This window comes from Mastigoproctus giganteus, chromosome 4, assembly GCF_048544385.1.
Source record: "Mastigoproctus giganteus isolate SK-2022 chromosome 4, ASM4854438v1, whole genome shotgun sequence".
NCBI lineage: Eukaryota > Metazoa > Arthropoda > Arachnida > Uropygi > Thelyphonidae > Mastigoproctus > Mastigoproctus giganteus.
In genome coordinates, this window is record NC_143578.1 from 210,860,435 (window position 1) to 210,877,025 (window position 16,591).

Sequence of the window (16,591 nt, forward strand, 5' to 3'; positions counted from 1 at the left end):
TTGAAGTCCTTTCTTCGTGGAAAACACTTTGCTGCTGCTGATGAGGTGATTTCTGCTGTCGAGTCGTCAAAGTGTAATGCATGGTGTTTGTTTTGCTCTTCTATAACAACTACTTCTGGGTGGATTCAAATATTTTTGAACCACCTTGTAAATAGAGGAGGATGGCTGCACAGTAGATGTGTCAAAATTTGCTTTCAACCAGAGAATACATGTGATTGTTGGAATAAACTTCCTTCAAAGGAAGCGTTGTCCATATACATCACAGTTTTCCATGCAATTTTTCAGGTATGTGCTCATTCTTTTTAGGTGGGAAAATTTCAGGGATGAGCAATATATTTGAGTGAAACTTCGATCGAACCCCCACTAGGAAAACAGTCGAAAAATAGAGGGGAAGAAGCCACGTTTTTCTTAAAAAAATAAATAAAAGTAAAATATTCTGTTTATCGTCTCACTCGACTACATACGTCAGAGTAGTTTACAGTTAGCTATTATAATATAACCATTAATCGTATTTAGCAGTCACGTGAGTTCGAACCACGGTCAACTCGGCTACAAGACTAACATACTGACCACTCGGCTAGGAATTGTATCCACGGTTAAACTGCCAATTAAGAGGATTAGAATGAAGTCCGGCCCTAATGATAGTGAAATGAAATGCGTAGTCTGCAGGAGCGAATTACACACATACATTTTCTAAATATATCTGGAGAAACATGAACTTTTTCGTTTTCATTATGTAATTACCATAATCTGTTACTAATACAAAAAAATCATATGCTTATCGGTAATAATAAGTTGTACCTCGGTACAAATTTTCATTTATAACTCACAGAATAAAGATGTTATTCTGGTGTTTGTGATCATTATCATAATTCTGTCAATCAGTGTACGTGCAGAAAGCAATGCAAACGATGTTTATCAGAACTTAAATTTAGTCGTTACGAGTGGCAGTGTTAATATGAAAGCCTAGTTCCTGCTTTCTTTATCTTGTTTCAACAGATGGCCTTCCACTTGACCGGATGTTGATAGTAACAGTAGAAAAGATTTAATTTCTACAGAGAAAGTGGCGCCAATTTTTAAAAGTATGACGTCCTTTCTAGGGAAAAGGCCACCTAGTGATTCATGATAGTGCTATTTCCGGGTACGGAAGGCAATCTTTTTTTTAATGAATGTGACAGGTTGACGCTGAAGGTCAAAGTGTTACGAGTTCACCACTATACAAGAAGCAGAAAGTGAATCAGAGCAGCCACTAGTTCCGTTTAGACGAATATTTTACAAGCTGGCCTAGTTTTGAAGGTGAAATTAGGATTTCCTTTTTTTTTTCTTCTTTTAAATTACATCGTCTGAAATTAAAGCAGCAGAAGACCAATTCTACGCTAACATTAATTGGGCAGACGCTTTAAATATTCAATGGCATTTACATGAAACTGATTGCTTTAGCATTTTAAGCGCACAAGAAGATAAGAAACAGAAGTGGCCCCAACACCGATCCCCGAGGGACTCCACTTGCTATACTCGTCCACTCTGAGCAATATCCATTTATAACTACCCTTTATATTCATTTTTTTTTTTAAGTAACTAAGGCGGTGGTCTCTTTTTTTCTATTGGTAATTTCATGTATTGTTTTTAGTCAATAATTTTAATTGACTAAAAATAATACAAGAAATTACAGAATATGATTTTTATTTATTTTTCTTCTATAGAGAAAAGTACACTCAAGAACTTTTTTATTAATATATTCATTACCTAAAAAACTAAATGATGGTTCTAAAATAAACTCTGCAAAGAAACTATATAAAAGAAAAAAAAATTAAAGAATTTCATCTTGGTGAAATTGAGGGTGTGGGTGGTAACAACGCCTTTGCTTATTTCCCTGCCTTACACAAATAATTGAACAGGTATGATCTATTTATTTTTAGCGAGCTTTAAATGTTTTTAGCTGTTTTTGAAAAATATTGGTTACACAACTTTTTACACAAGATGGCAGCACTCGTTATTCAACATAGCATCGGTCCCTCAAACAGCTAAATGCGCACATCATAGCTCAAGGTTGGTCTAATGATTTTTAAGACTGTAAAGATTATAACTTAATCGATTGCGAACACCAGGATTTGGTTTTATATGAAAAAGGAAAAAAATAAAGAGACCGGATGGATACACCCGCTTTGACTTAGAAATGATGAAATGAGGCGTCACACGAACAGGTTGGTCTCCAGCATCTTTCTACCACGTGATACTATGAGTTGCAGTGTGTAGGACGTCTATATTAAAAAAAATCTCTGGTTATGGGAACGGCAGCTACTTTCTTGATCAATCTTTCCCTCCCCCTTTCAGCAAACCCATCGGTGGGTGTTCGGAACATCTGCCTCAACGTCATCCTCGCTGTGAGCATGTCAGGTCCGTTCGTCACGGCCCCAGGCGTTGGACACCTCGCTACAAAAGGGCGGCCCAGAGGCGGGCCTTCTTATAAACGGTCATTGCTCTGAACGCACAGGCAGCGTTCCATAACGCGGAAGCCCAAGCATCGTCAGAGGTGTGTGTGTGCGAGTGTGTGTACGTTTGCAAAAGCTATCTCGGAGGTCCGTCAGAGAATATTCATGACTGTGCTGAGGAGCGAACAACAGACTTGGCTACCTCGTTCCAGGATGTGTTACACAGCTGTGCTCGCGTGCGTCTTGCTTGCAGGTAGGTGGTAATGCGATTTGTGCTAGTGCGTTGTTGTAGGTATCCCCTGAGAAAGGAACAGTACCGAATCTACTATTCATTTTTAGTGTTTAAAATATGCAAGAGGTCGCACATTCAGAGAACGGTAGATCAAGTTTAATAATTCCTTTTTATAATCTTATCTATCGGGTGGAAAAGTCTGTTTTTAATCCAATAAATCCGCATTTCCCATACTTTTGTCTTTTACCACCTACTATAATTTTCATAGAAGCATGAAAATAATTTTATAAAATTTAATTCATGGCACCATATTTAAATCTGTATATTTTAAGTAAAAATCTCGATACCTCATTATACCAAATCTTTCCTACTTCGGTTCGATGACAGGTTTCAATATGGAATCCAGAAACGTTGTTATTTACATTACTTCCACATTTGATTAATTTTTTTTTTATTTCGGTTTTTATTATTTCTTTTTAGTTTGGGCAAAAGCCATTCCTACAGATTGTACAGTCTGTTTTAAACACGGTCAGAAAGATGGACATCACTTGTTCAACAATAGTAATCAATATCGTAGTTATTGTGAATAGTTATTGGATATTTTACGTAACTTTAAACATAAATAATTGCAAATAAAAGTTGTCTTTTATGTATTAATCTTATATTTATTGGTCTCTGATATCAGTTGATGTCGGTTTGATATAAATTCTGTTTACAAATTATTTATGATAGTGTAGGGGGCCCCTTATAACGACTGGTTATTGTTCAGCTGACTCTTGTAGCAAACTGGAATGCAAGTGACCGGAAAATTTTCTTATTAGGACACGGAACAAGATTCTTTATGACTGGTTTTTCATCTTTGGTTAAGTGATTTTATGTCCATCGTGTCCTGGAAGCAGGCATGGAAATGTAATCGTCCTGGCCCTCGTAATAATGAGGGCAGTCAACTTCAGCCATGTTTATCAATGTGAAAGATGCCTAATTCAGTAGTAGAAATGAAAAGTGAATTATAAAACAAACAGTATTATATGAGTTCCATCATAGATATGAACCAATGAAGAATTAACCATCTAGGCTAATTGTAAATGGTTCTAACTTGGGCATACATTGAGAAAAATAGCTTAGTTTAAAATTTAACTTAAAAAACCGTGATGCAAATTTTAAATTTAAAAATTTATTTTATTAATTTTTTTAATTTTAAATATTTGCAATACATTTTTTTTTTTTTGTATTTTAATTCGGTTGCACTGAAATGAATCTTTTTGGTTTCATAAAGAGTATTTACTGTCCACTGACTCCAGATGAAGCAATAATTGAAGAATATCCGCGGTTCATTTAAATGTTTTTAAAAAACTGAAGACGCATTAAAAATATTTTTGGAACTGCAGTTGACGATTTACTTTATATGCATACTGACAGACGAAAAAAAAATGTTTCTTAATTGCATTTTTACATAAAACAACTATTTGAGTTTAAATATGTTATCATAATTTGAATTTTGTGAAATCATTTTCATGCTTCATAAATATTTACCCTATATTTCGGCTAACTCGTTTTTCAATAAAAAAAAAAAGAGAGAAAAATGATGTTGTGGTAGGTTTATAGATGCATTAGTGATTAAGGCCATATTTCTCCATATAATGTCTGTAAATTGTGTTCTGTGGTCGATTTTCTGTTTTGTTGGACGAAAAACACGAGTTTCTGGGGGAAAAAAACCATGCTATCCTCGCCTAAGACCGACTAACTCAGCGACGTTGTGAAAAAGACCCATAAAAATTCCTGACATCATTAACGGGACTCGAACTCGGGTCTGTTCCACCCAGTGTGGAAAATTAGATGTAACTTTGGATGAACTTTTACCCTGTTACGACTACTAAGTGCCCTGAAGCGAAACATGGTCATATCCTTGTAATTTTCTATTAACCAAGCTCCCTCATCGGAACTAAATCTGTCATGAAAATAACTTACTCTACGAGATTTGCTGATGATGTGCTGCTTCTAAAAAAAAGTAATTGCTGAAAATTGGTACTGTGATCTATAATTTAGTAACCCACACATGCGTCCTTTCACCCCCACCCTACTTATGCCCCATCTCTAATGACGCTACGCACCACCTTTGAACAGGATGTGGGAGACTAAAAGTACCCAGATGGAGTTATTTTCTTCTTTTTTGACACTGAAACCTCTTTCAAGAGAGCGCTTAAGGATTCTTAACTGAAATTTAGGAGAGATGAAATTCTCTCGAAAGAGCCGTTGATGACTTTTGAGACGTGCATTGAGCCTTACATTTTTGTGCAAGTGAGGATCCGTTTCCATGTAACTTGACCTGATCTGAACCTTAATTATTTAGTGTTCATATTCTCTGTACGACTTGTCTGTCAGTGTGACTCCCAAAATTTGCTCACTTGAAATTTTAATTGAGTACGTACACTTTATTTCCCAGTAAGTTCGAATTTCGATAGATTTGGTTTATTAAAATCTCATTGTTTATACGATTTGTATTTTGATTCTCCGCGACACAAAAGCGTGTTCCAGTAAGAGGCTTGGAACTGTGTAAGAACGAAAATCCCGAGTTTCTGGGAGAAGAAAACCATACTATCCTCTCCTGAAACCGACTAACTCAGCCAAGTTGAGGAAAAGGCCCATAAAAATCCCTCCCGTCATCGACACGACTCGAACTCAGGTCTTTTCCATCCGGTATGGGAGGACGGCGATTCTACCAACTGTGTTGCCCACGAGGGCATGGCGGAATTAGCCAATTAGATGGTTCTGAGATTTCCTAATATTTCACAGCCTTTATTGGGATGGAACCCGTTGCTGCAGCCCCTTCAGAATCCCTTCTAAATATGTTCCTCTGGTAGACTACTCCTAACAAAATGGGCGGTTTTGTACTTCAGTTAGGAGGGTGCTATTGTCGCCCACAATTTTTATTCTAGACAAGGCGGACTATGTTGGGTAACGTCAATTGGGTGTGCTACTGTGAAAAACGGTGATTCTCTGAAAAATGACAAATACAAAAACTACTAACTGACCCACTAATTTTCCCTTTTATGGGGACATCTTTTTAACTTGGTCTGATCAGTACTTTCGATTGAGACTCTTTTATTGCAATCAAAAGTACATAAAAAAATAAAAAATTAAAAAAATTAATTTATAATTTGGTTCCAATATCATCAATTTCTTCGATGAAGAGGAAATAATATGGGTAATACTCACGATAATATTATAATTTGTGAGAATTGTACCAAGACATACCATATCTTTATAGGGTTATTCCTAGAAAATATGTACAGAAATTTGAGTTCTTGTACAGAAATTTCAGTATCAAGTGAAGCAGATTCGTGTTTGAAAGAAGTAGCACAGGACTGAGTTTTAGAAGGATTGAAATCAATTAAGTTTTCTCCCCCTCTCCACTGATCAATCAGAATTTAACTGGTGGAGAATATTTGGAAAGTTATAGTCGGTAAAGAACAGGAGTTTATAAGTCGAAAATTATGGTTAGAATTTATTTCGAAATTTCAGTCTATTGGGTTAATCTCGAAGTTTTATTTCAGTATATTTATTTCCGATAGATAATAATCGTTTAAGTAAAAATACATTTTATACAGGGGGTAGCAACGGAGGTGTTAGACCCCCCGGGGACAAAGCTGGAAGGTGCAAGCATTATTGAAATTAAGTTGCAAGGTCAGATCATATGAGTTAGTTAGCAGGGATGGAAGGGGAGGAAATATTTTTGAATTACCACCTTTTGTGTACCTTGTGTTATGAATTCTTGCAAAAGATTCTTATGCGCATTTACCTGACTCGATTTTGCAGTTTCATTAAACAGCATGAAAGGAATTAAGAGGGCACTCCTTTGCCACCTTGACCCACATTGTTCACCAAAGGAAAATTCAAATACGCAGAACGACCGCTTTAATTCAGGAGTGGCGGGGAAGGCTGTTGTACCACGGCGGTATGCAACTATTCCTTTATTAAAAAAAGGAAATTTGGAAAACAGAGACATCCCTGAAATATCGTTCATTCTTCCCATCGTGGTTCTTTCAGCCTTCATACTGTCCTAAATTGGTAAAAATACACCACACACGTAGTACTCCTTGAGACATGACTCAAACACGTGGAAAAACCGGTATTGTGCCTACGACATTGCATCACGTACACTTCCGGTTCCAAAAAATGAAATCGACAAGCTGCTCGGGTCTGTGGACACGTGAAAGTGACGCACCGGCCCACGCGGATAAAACTCACTCTGACTTCATCACTTTTAAACAGCCCTTACAGATTTGGAAAAGCGATTTAGTACACTTAACATAAGATGCAATAGACTGCTGATGGAAGGTCGGATAATACCACTCTAATGAAGGTATATTATTGGTAAAAAGATAGGAAGAAAGTAATTCAGGATATGGAAAGTGTAGAATAAAATTCGCTTGCACTTTTTAAAAATATTAATAAAATATTTATCGACGATCGCTCTAAAAAGAAATGTTATTAAAAGGATTTTTTGTTTTTGACTAAGTCGGAGAGGGATTGATTAGTCTATAAACTACGTGACGACCTTTGATTTATGAATCAGTGTTGAGGGTGCAGATGACAGTGCTGACCTCTGTTGATTACTAACGATTCTCGGGTTGCTTTGCTGTCACCGATTTTTTGTTAGTCATCAGGTTGTGACGTTCTATACCTCGGGTTTTAGGAAATAAATCGAATTTCAAATACTAACTGACATTCAATTGAAAGTGATATATTTGCTTCTAGTGAATATTTCGTCACTTACTGATATCCCAGGACGCTCCAGGATAGCAAATACTACATAACTTGAGAGGTTATACAATAGATGGTTCAGAACAAGCGTATTTGATGGGGTGGGAAGTGAATAACGGAAATAAAGCTTACCGAAAAAAATTAATGTGCATTCATGTTAAATTTGTATTTTGTGCAGTTTTAGGTGGACTAGTGTTTATCACTGTAATGTATGTCCAAACAAGTAAATAACATTTAAAACATAAGATCATTTAACATACCATCGAAAGCGGTGGCTAATTTGGCCAATCTGAAGTTTTCACTCCACACAATGAAGGAGCCTTCTCTGAAATTTTATTTCAAATATTTAGGATTGCTTATAGCTTGAAATATATACAGGTAAGAGTTTGTTTTCAGTTTCAGCCCGCCGCCCCTAAATCAGATCCACTTGGTGCGCATCTTTTGTTCCTATTGATAAATAGGTCTCTGATCGAGAATCTCCCTTTCTGTGGTCTTCACATCATTGAGGTTTTGCCACTGTAGTTCAGTAAACCATGTCCTTGACGCCACTCATAAAAAAGTCTAATGGTGTTATATCCGGTGAGCAGAGATATCTGGCCATCACGTTCGCCATGCACATTACAATAAATGTAATATTCCAACTCAAAGCAATTGCTTTGAGGGATGGCAGTGTCAGCAATTTTTTTTTTAATCCTTGCTGATCACGTCATTATAAGTATGTGCAAAGTGTATTCATATCTCTGCAATGAAGAATATTTATTAGTTGAATTCACGGAGAATGCAACTAGCAAATTTCAAGACACCACCAGTATTCAGTACTGAACTCTACACAATGCAGTTTGTATTTCTGATTTGCTTTTAATGTTTTGAACATTATTACAGCAATCACACATAACAACACTTAAAATGTATAAAAATACACAAAAAAGAGCCAGTCTTACCTCAAAAAAATAAGTCTTGTTTTTGTTATTTAAAAAACAACTTTTCTGTCCTGGTCTACAGATCATTCTGGCATCCTTAAAAAAATCATGAGACTTTTGCTGCTACTTTTCATCTTTTGAGTATTTATTCCTAGAAATCAAAATATAAAGTTGACCAGGGATAAGGGAGACGATATGAAAATTAAACTTCACATTACATTATGGGGATTATTTTTTTAATTCAACTCGTTCAGATCTGGCTTTCTTTTGTGCAAAGCCCAAGCAGAACAAAAAAATCCACCTATCACATTAAATTTTAACAATGCCACTCACACCTTAGAATAACGCCATCTTGAAAAAAAGCGGATGTCTTAAATACATTGGAGTTTAATAAAATTTAAATCAATAAAATACGCATTAAGTTCACGCATTTTTATAAAAATCAACATAAATGGCAACATTATCATGAAGATTTTGTCTCTGTCAACGTCTTGTTAGAACATTTATTTTCTTACGTCGTTACTAGCACTCACATAATCAACGGTCTTTGCTGATTGTGCTGACAGGAAGTTGGCTTTAAACTAACTTCCTGTTATTGGATGCGATTATAAATTACCGGAGAGAAAAATGGCTTCGAATCTGCTGTTCTGGAAAACTTATGGACCATTCTACGAAATGAATAACTTTCACTGCGCTCTAAATGCCAAGGACGTGACGTCTACAAACACGAATTAAGAAAACAAACGTTAAAATCATTTAAATTTCATCGTGGATACTCCGAAGGGACGAAGGTTACCTTTTCGCACCGTGATCGTCTTCAGCGTGTCTGGCTTCGTTATCTGATCGTTGCATCCTTGAACAAAACAAGCGAGGAAATGGCCAAGCTTCGATACCCCGGCCCTTTTCCGCTTTTAACGCACGTATTGGAGTTATTAGTTATCGGCATTGTGTGGCCTTTCCAGATTTTCACTGCTGCAAGGTCGAAAGGCGAGCTGAAGTCGTGCTTGAGTAGTGTTATTCCAACCACAACACAGTCGTTGATTAATGTACTTGCATTAAGGTGTTGAATTTAACAAGCAGTAAATACGATTCCGGCTGCAATGCTCAACTGCAATCATTTCCATCTTTTATTACAAAAGTAATTGTCAACGATTTCGGTATCGATAATCCGGAAAATATTTAGAGGAACTTTCTTCATATAACAATTATAATAGGGTTTCTCAGAACTACCTTCAGAAAATAAGAATAGCGGTAATGAACTAGTAGACAACCTTTTAGGGGTAAACTGCTCGTTTCACTGTGGTGAAACGAGCAGTTTACTCCTAAAAGGTTGTCCACTCAGGTCCTTTGGGTGCTGGATTCATTTTGGTTTGGAATCTCTGCTACCAGTGGTGAATTTCTGAAATCGGAATGCCTGCGTATATGGAGACCATCTGAGGCTATTTTGAAAAACTAGTATTTTCAGTATTTCAAGAAAAGATAACTGGTTTACATATCATTAATTGTACAATAAGAACAAAAATGTAGTCAAGCAAATATATAACATTATTTTAATCTATATATCAAATAAAACAATGACAAAAGCTTTCCCAACATTTTTCGTAGTTATGACAGATCTACCATTTCTAGAACTGTTGAGAATACCCAGCAATGACTGATCAACTTTTGTTGGTGTCTCTACCATCAACAAAAGTTTTCTAGAATTATTTAAATTTTTTTTTTTTTCTTATCGCTGCATCTTTCTAAGAGGGCGCTCCAGAAGCTTATTTCAAGCACTATAGAGTCTGCATGAATGGCATTTGCGAATACAGAACGGTTGAATTAACATTAATTATTTTTATACATTTTAATTAGAAACTATGTAATAAATAACAATAATACTTATAAAACTTTCTTTCCGGTGGGTCCACAAAATAATGCAATTCATCCAACCATTTCACAGGTGGAGTGAAAATAATTATAAAAAGTAATCTGACAATTCAATAGACCCACTTGCTAGAATTGCGTTATGTTGCAATGCACGGTGACCCATTTTACCACCCAGCTTTCGTGTTAATTGGACAATCACCAGTAAGTAAACAGGAATGAATGAACGTCGCAGGAAAGATGGCAGAATGCGCAGCAAGAACTAGGTAGAGTGTGACTGTTATCTCGTGTAATCTAGACATTAAAACCCAGTGGAGACATTCTTAGAAGAAGCTCTCAAATAGGAAAATTCTCCCCTCCACTCCCTCCAGCGAAGAAGAAGCAGCCAACCGCGCAATAAACGAATAATGTTCAGTGATCTGCAATATTGCTCTTTGTTTAACGTCACTTGTATAGCAATGAAAGGGGAGGAAGCCAAATCAACGTTTAAAAAGATTGCCTCATGCTGCTTTATCCTTTGTTTCGCATCTTAGGATTCCAGCGTTGTAGGAGGTCAGGCGGGCCAAGGTCTCTGCGTGCAGCGTTTATATAATGAAACCCACTTCTGGATCTCACGTGAGAGCACAGGCAAACAGAACTTCAGTGGGAGTGTATAACGAGCTCTGCTACAAAGGATTTCGAGTATGATGTTTAAATTATTTCCTAATGAAAATGAGTTCCTAAAGCTGCACAAACGTCTCTTATTGTGTTTAGTTTTCAGTAACCCTCTACATACATTTAATAAAATAGCCAGGAAACGAGAAGGGACCATTCAAAAGCCATTACTATCGTTGAAGTGGAAGAATTTCTCTCTCTCAGATGCTGAGGATTCAAATATACCGTATTGCAAAGCACCTGCACTTCCTCATAGACCATGTCGGGGGCCTATTAGGAAACCTATTGTATGTTATTTGTGCGATACGTGGCAACTAAAAAAGAAACAGTTTTTTTACTCCCTTCCACGTAAAGGTTACAATATAGTGATAAAATATCTATTGATGGATATGAGGTATATCACAACTTTCACTCTTGCGGTCTTCTCTCCAGTTATCTGTTCGTTATCGGGAAAAGCACGGTGCGAAAGGGCCGAAAGGAAGCGCGTGTCCAGAAATAGCTAAACCACGGTGGAGTCAGTGACTTCGGCGTTCTGAAAATCCCGTTACCTGCATTAACGTGTGACCTTGCCACTAGTTGTTGGTTTCAGAGCATTGACCCTCCATCGTATGTGTCCCGTTAGGAAACTTCCTGATAGAGATGCTAGGTCAGGGACACCCCCGGGGGTGGCCAAGGACGTTTCCAGCAGAGATGTACGTAGTACCCCAGATGCCACCTACATACGTGGTGTGGATTAGCTCAAGGTATCGAATTGCGTGAACTCAACTCCACTGAGACGTCAGAAATACCTCTTAATTGGTCTTACACTCGCTTCCGGATTCTGGGGTCGTAATGTCTCGAGAAATTCCTACTAAGATATTAGCGTTTGATGAGATCGTCACGACACCTAGTGTGGTGCTCTGATAACGGCCATCAAACTGAGTACCGTCTAGTTTGTGGTGCATTATGGATGATTCATCTCATGTAATTTCCCAGTTCATGCTGCATCATCACACTACAGCCAGAAGGCACATTGGCCCAATTAAGCAACAGGCTACTTTATAATAATGTAACATCATCTGTCTAATTTGATGCAGCAAATACATTCTTCTACATGCTTTTCCCTGTAGGCAGAGAGAATGTGTTGCAACACTAGTAGGCAAGGACTGAAATGTTCGTATTTTGAAAACGAAAGACAATGCCCAAACATTATTTATTTTCAGTATTTTATTTTATTTTATTTACTGCTTCCTTTGAACTGGAACAGCGTCCAGCGATGTTCCAAAGCTCTGAAAAAAGGTTTTGGTTTCCAATGGTGCATTCCGGTCTGATTATTTGAAAATTTCTGGTCAAGAAGCACACGGGAGATAGAGCTAAGTGGGGATAAATCTTACGGAGGCTCAAAGGATTGTCTAGACAAGAATATTTGTAACACTGAAAGCATTGTTGCATTCGGTATAACTTTCTGCGTCTCTTGGCCTTGGTTGCCTGGCACATTTTGCCAATTAACTGTGCGTAGCTGTCCATGACGATTAGTTGTTTGTGACGATATCTCCTCTCAATAGGTATTAAACACGCACAATCCCTCCAGGCATCCGGAAAATGGATGAAATGACCTTGTTCCTAGACAGCAGTAAAAAAAATTACTTGGAAACAGAAATGAGTGATTCCGGCTTGTTTACTCCCAGGATCCTTCAAGTTTAAACGAAGCTGTTCCAAAAGCGCTTATGATTTCAATTTCATTCGATGCATTTACTGGATTTTATTTTTATTTAGATTCCCCATTTGTCATATCGAACTCATCAAATAAGGGGTCAGCTCTTATTTGAAACTTATAAGAAGGCGGGAGGGGGTCGCATTTAAAAGAATTCTCACTGTGGAACAAGGTGTTTGCCAATTCCCTTTCTCATGCCCTTCAGGGCCCAACCATAAAGAAAGGAATTACAGAAGAAGCGACCATGGAAGTATCTGTGGAACAGACGGATAAAGTCAAGGAGCTTGAGAGAGGTTTTTGGGGCATTGCCCCACATGTGGGAATAATATTCCATGTGGGGCAGTTAGAAGGATTGTAAAAAGTTGCTATTTAGAAGGAAAGTAACATAGACAGTAAAAGAGAAAATTCAGGCTTTTTTTGTTTTGTTTTTGATAGAGGAAGCAATACTTGTGATGTGCTTATGCCAAGAAAAGTTAGAAATAGGGATAATCCTAGATAAAGATATGTAACATTGTCTAGAAATTTAAGAGTTATCGAAATTGAGAATGGAAGCAGCAGACTATTTTTTGCGAGAAATAAGATAGAGTTGAGTTTTAGAGGGACTGACATTAACAAAGTTTTCCTCGCCTTGGAGACTGGCATATAGGCCAGAAGTAGCCAAGTGGTCAAAGCGGTGGTACAGAATTACACCCGTTTGAGTTGACCGTAGTTCAAGTCCACATGACCGTTATGTTCTTATTCTCTATTTGGTAAACTATTCCAACCCTATCTGGCTCTCCTGGGATATAAACAGAAAATCTATTTATTTATAAGGAACTGGTGATGGACATTCGAAAAGTTCAAGCCGTCATTCAGAGCAGGGCGTGTCAAACTAGAAGGTGAAATGCAGTGCGCTATCATTGCCAAAACTATGGACAGGATGTACAGTTGGTTGAAGAAGGTAATAAATATACACTGGTGTTCAAAGAGAGTGCATCACCCCTTAAAATTGGAATTGTCATCCGAATAACGTAAGCATATGGCAATATTTCTTACAGATTGCATCAGATAAGACTGACACGCGTAGGTGATGACGTAATATTGCATCAGCTGTTACTTTCAACTATATAAGCACTCTCTGCAAGAGTTGCAGTCATTCCTTGCTTGTGTCAGGATGGCGAGTTACGTGCAGTTGACGACACGGAGAAAGAGTGCTATTGTTGCTTTACGTGAGGAAGGATGTTCTTCCCGTCATATTGCTTATAGAGTGTCTTGTAATCAGTCGACAGTGAGTAGATTTATTTCCAAACTCAAGAATACTGGTTCTGCTGATAGGAAAAAAGGAACCGGACGCAAACGAGTCTTTACGCCGAAAGAGGACCGCGTTTTGAAGCGCTTATGCCTGAAAAACTGTAAAGCTTCTTCGTCTGAGCTGAAAAGAGAATGGGAAGAACATACAGGAGTGGTAGCAAGTGCAGTAACAGTCAGAAGATGCCTCTTCAAAAATGGACTTGTAGCCCGTCGTCCTAAGAAGAAGCCCCTCCTCATACAAAAAATGAAAAAGGCCCGATTAATTTGGTGTAAGGAGCATGTAAAATGGACCCCCAAGCAGTTATTTTCTCGAATGAAAAGAAATTCAACCTGCATGGCTTTGATGGAAGACAAACGATTCGCCGTAGACGTGGTGAAGAATTCCATCCAGACTGTATAGTGTCTACAGTGAAATTCCCTACCAGCCAAATGATATGGGGGTGCATTTTGTATCGCGGAGTAGGTCACTTGCAGTTTATAGAAGGTTCCGTAAATGACAATGGGTACCTGGCTATATCGGAAGGCAAATTGCTGCCAATCATTAGAGACCATTTCAACCTGCTAAGTAACTGCATCGGGCGAAAAGTGTAAGTTCTTTAGCTTCATTTCTGCATTAGAGGTTCGACAGTAATGTGTTTACATTTGTTACAGGAGAAAAAATGGTTGGAAGAACGGTCCATTACAATTGTCAGCTGGTTAGGAAACAGCCCGGCGCCGGACCTGAATCGTATAGAGAACTGTTGGCATCGTGTGGAATCTGCAGTTGCCAGAAAAAAACCAAAGACCCTTCGTGAACTTCAGGAAGCCATAATTCGTGTTCAGAACCACGAACTATCAGGTGATTATCTTCAGAAATTGATCTTGTCAATGCCTTGACGATGTACTGCTGTCATCAGGGTCAGAGGCAGTTTTTCATTTATGCCACGTAACTCGCCATCCAGGAATACTGGTTCTGCTCATAGGAAAAAAGGAAAATGATAAACTGAAGCAAAGTGGGGGCTTCTGATAACATTTCAGCCATAATTGTCGTGTTTAAGAAAACTGTTGTATAAAGGTTGCAAATGCTCATTTTGGAATATTTTGAGAGCACCTGTCAAATATTACTTAGCTTTTCCTTAACTATTAATAAATATCTTTTTCTATTTGTGATGCTAGTCATTAATGTAACATACCATCGTGAAAAGGGGTTAGAAATGTGAAATTCCTAGTTGATGCACTTTCTTTGAACGCCAGTGTGTAGGAGGAAGGGAGTGGGAGAAAGAACTGAATCTCAGAGAACACCATCGTTGGTGGAGAAGTTTGAAGACAGAAAGCCATCTACGTAGCATCACCTGCAGTGAGAGGTCAGAACAAAAACTGGATATCAAATTGCAAGAAACAGGCGGCAATTCATACCATAAGATGGAAGCTTGGTTAAAAGACCTTTACGCCAAATACGATAAGAAGACTTAGAAATGACAACAGCAACTTTTTGAGTTTCACGGAATTTTTGGAGTGAATTTATGCACAGATGAACAACGTACGCCATGATATCACCAGTGAATTAACACTAAGAAATCCACATAGGCGACCGTTGATCAGATGGAAGGTTTCGAGATAATTTAAGAGTTTGCAGTTGATGAATTTCTCCATTACTTTGGAATGAGGTGAGGTAAGTGCGGTGGGACGATAACTGGATTGAAGGGAATCGAATTTTCAAGAATTGGCAATATCAAGCCTGACATAGTCGAGTGATCAGGGGCGCGAGTGAAGTAGCACACACTCTTTGAGTGGACTGGGGTTCAAGCCCGTGACTGCTAAATACGATTAACATTTGTATTGATTGATTTATTGTAAACTCCACTGATCTGGTGGTCGAGCCGGAGTATAAACAAGAACATATTGGAAAATTTACATGCAAAAGGAAGAACACCAGTGGAATAAGAGAATGTAAAAAGGCAACACCAAACAGGAGTGAGTTCTGAGGCACAGCTTTTAACAGAAAGTGGAGAAATCCAACCAGAACCTGGATTGTTCAGAATTTTACTAATGTCTTTCCATCGGAAGCTCCGAATGATGTCTGGTTTGAGAGGCGTTGATTTAATAAGATCAGTGACGCAGGAGTTAAAGAAAAATTAGGATGCTAATAAGTCAGGTTTATCAGTCAGAATGAGGATGCATCGGAATTATTATGGTCTATCAGATGTAAATATGGATAGAAGCAGCGGCCAAAAGATATGTAAGAGAATAGAGGGCTAGACTGCCATTTGGCAAGAAGAAGTTTCCTAATCTTAATCATGTTCGAAATGGAGTTTGGATTGATTAATATTTTTACAATTGTTGTGAACCACTGGTTCACAACGATTAGTCAAGATCTGCAGATCTCACTACATCTCCAACTGCGACAAGTTATGTTCTTATCTTGTACAGTCTTAATCATTTTTATTGGAAAAACTAAGGTTGAAATAACGGACGAGACTACAGGATGGTTAAAGCCCGTGACTGCTAAATACGGTGCTGTTTCTTATATTCTCTCTATCTTGTGAACTCCTCTGACCGTGTGGTCGTCCCGGAGTATAAACAGAAAATTTATTATTATATACCACGAAGTTTTAAACCAGGGGCAGGCAGCTTTCTTTCTCACTGTATGAACTATCAGCAAGGTGACGAAATTGATCTACCACAATTTTTGACAAGTTTTATTTTAAATAAAGTACGATAGTTCTAGAATTGTAATTTTTATTATGAAAATCATTAGTAA

The 16,591-nt window shown here is 37.8% G+C and overlaps 1 protein-coding gene across 1 annotated transcript in view; it reads left to right on the forward strand.

The window, feature by feature from the left end:
* The first annotated feature begins 2,303 nt into the window (after window positions 1-2,303).
* The window catches only part of LOC150087372 (uncharacterized), a 58,857-nt gene continuing 44,569 nt past the window's right edge, over window positions 2,304-16,591 (forward strand). The window contains exon 1 of the mRNA XM_090371157.1: window positions 2,304-2,685. Coding sequence (XP_090227283.1) covers window positions 2,598-2,685 — 88 coding nt within the window. The 5' untranslated portion in view covers window positions 2,304-2,597. The remainder of the gene's footprint in view (window positions 2,686-16,591) is intronic.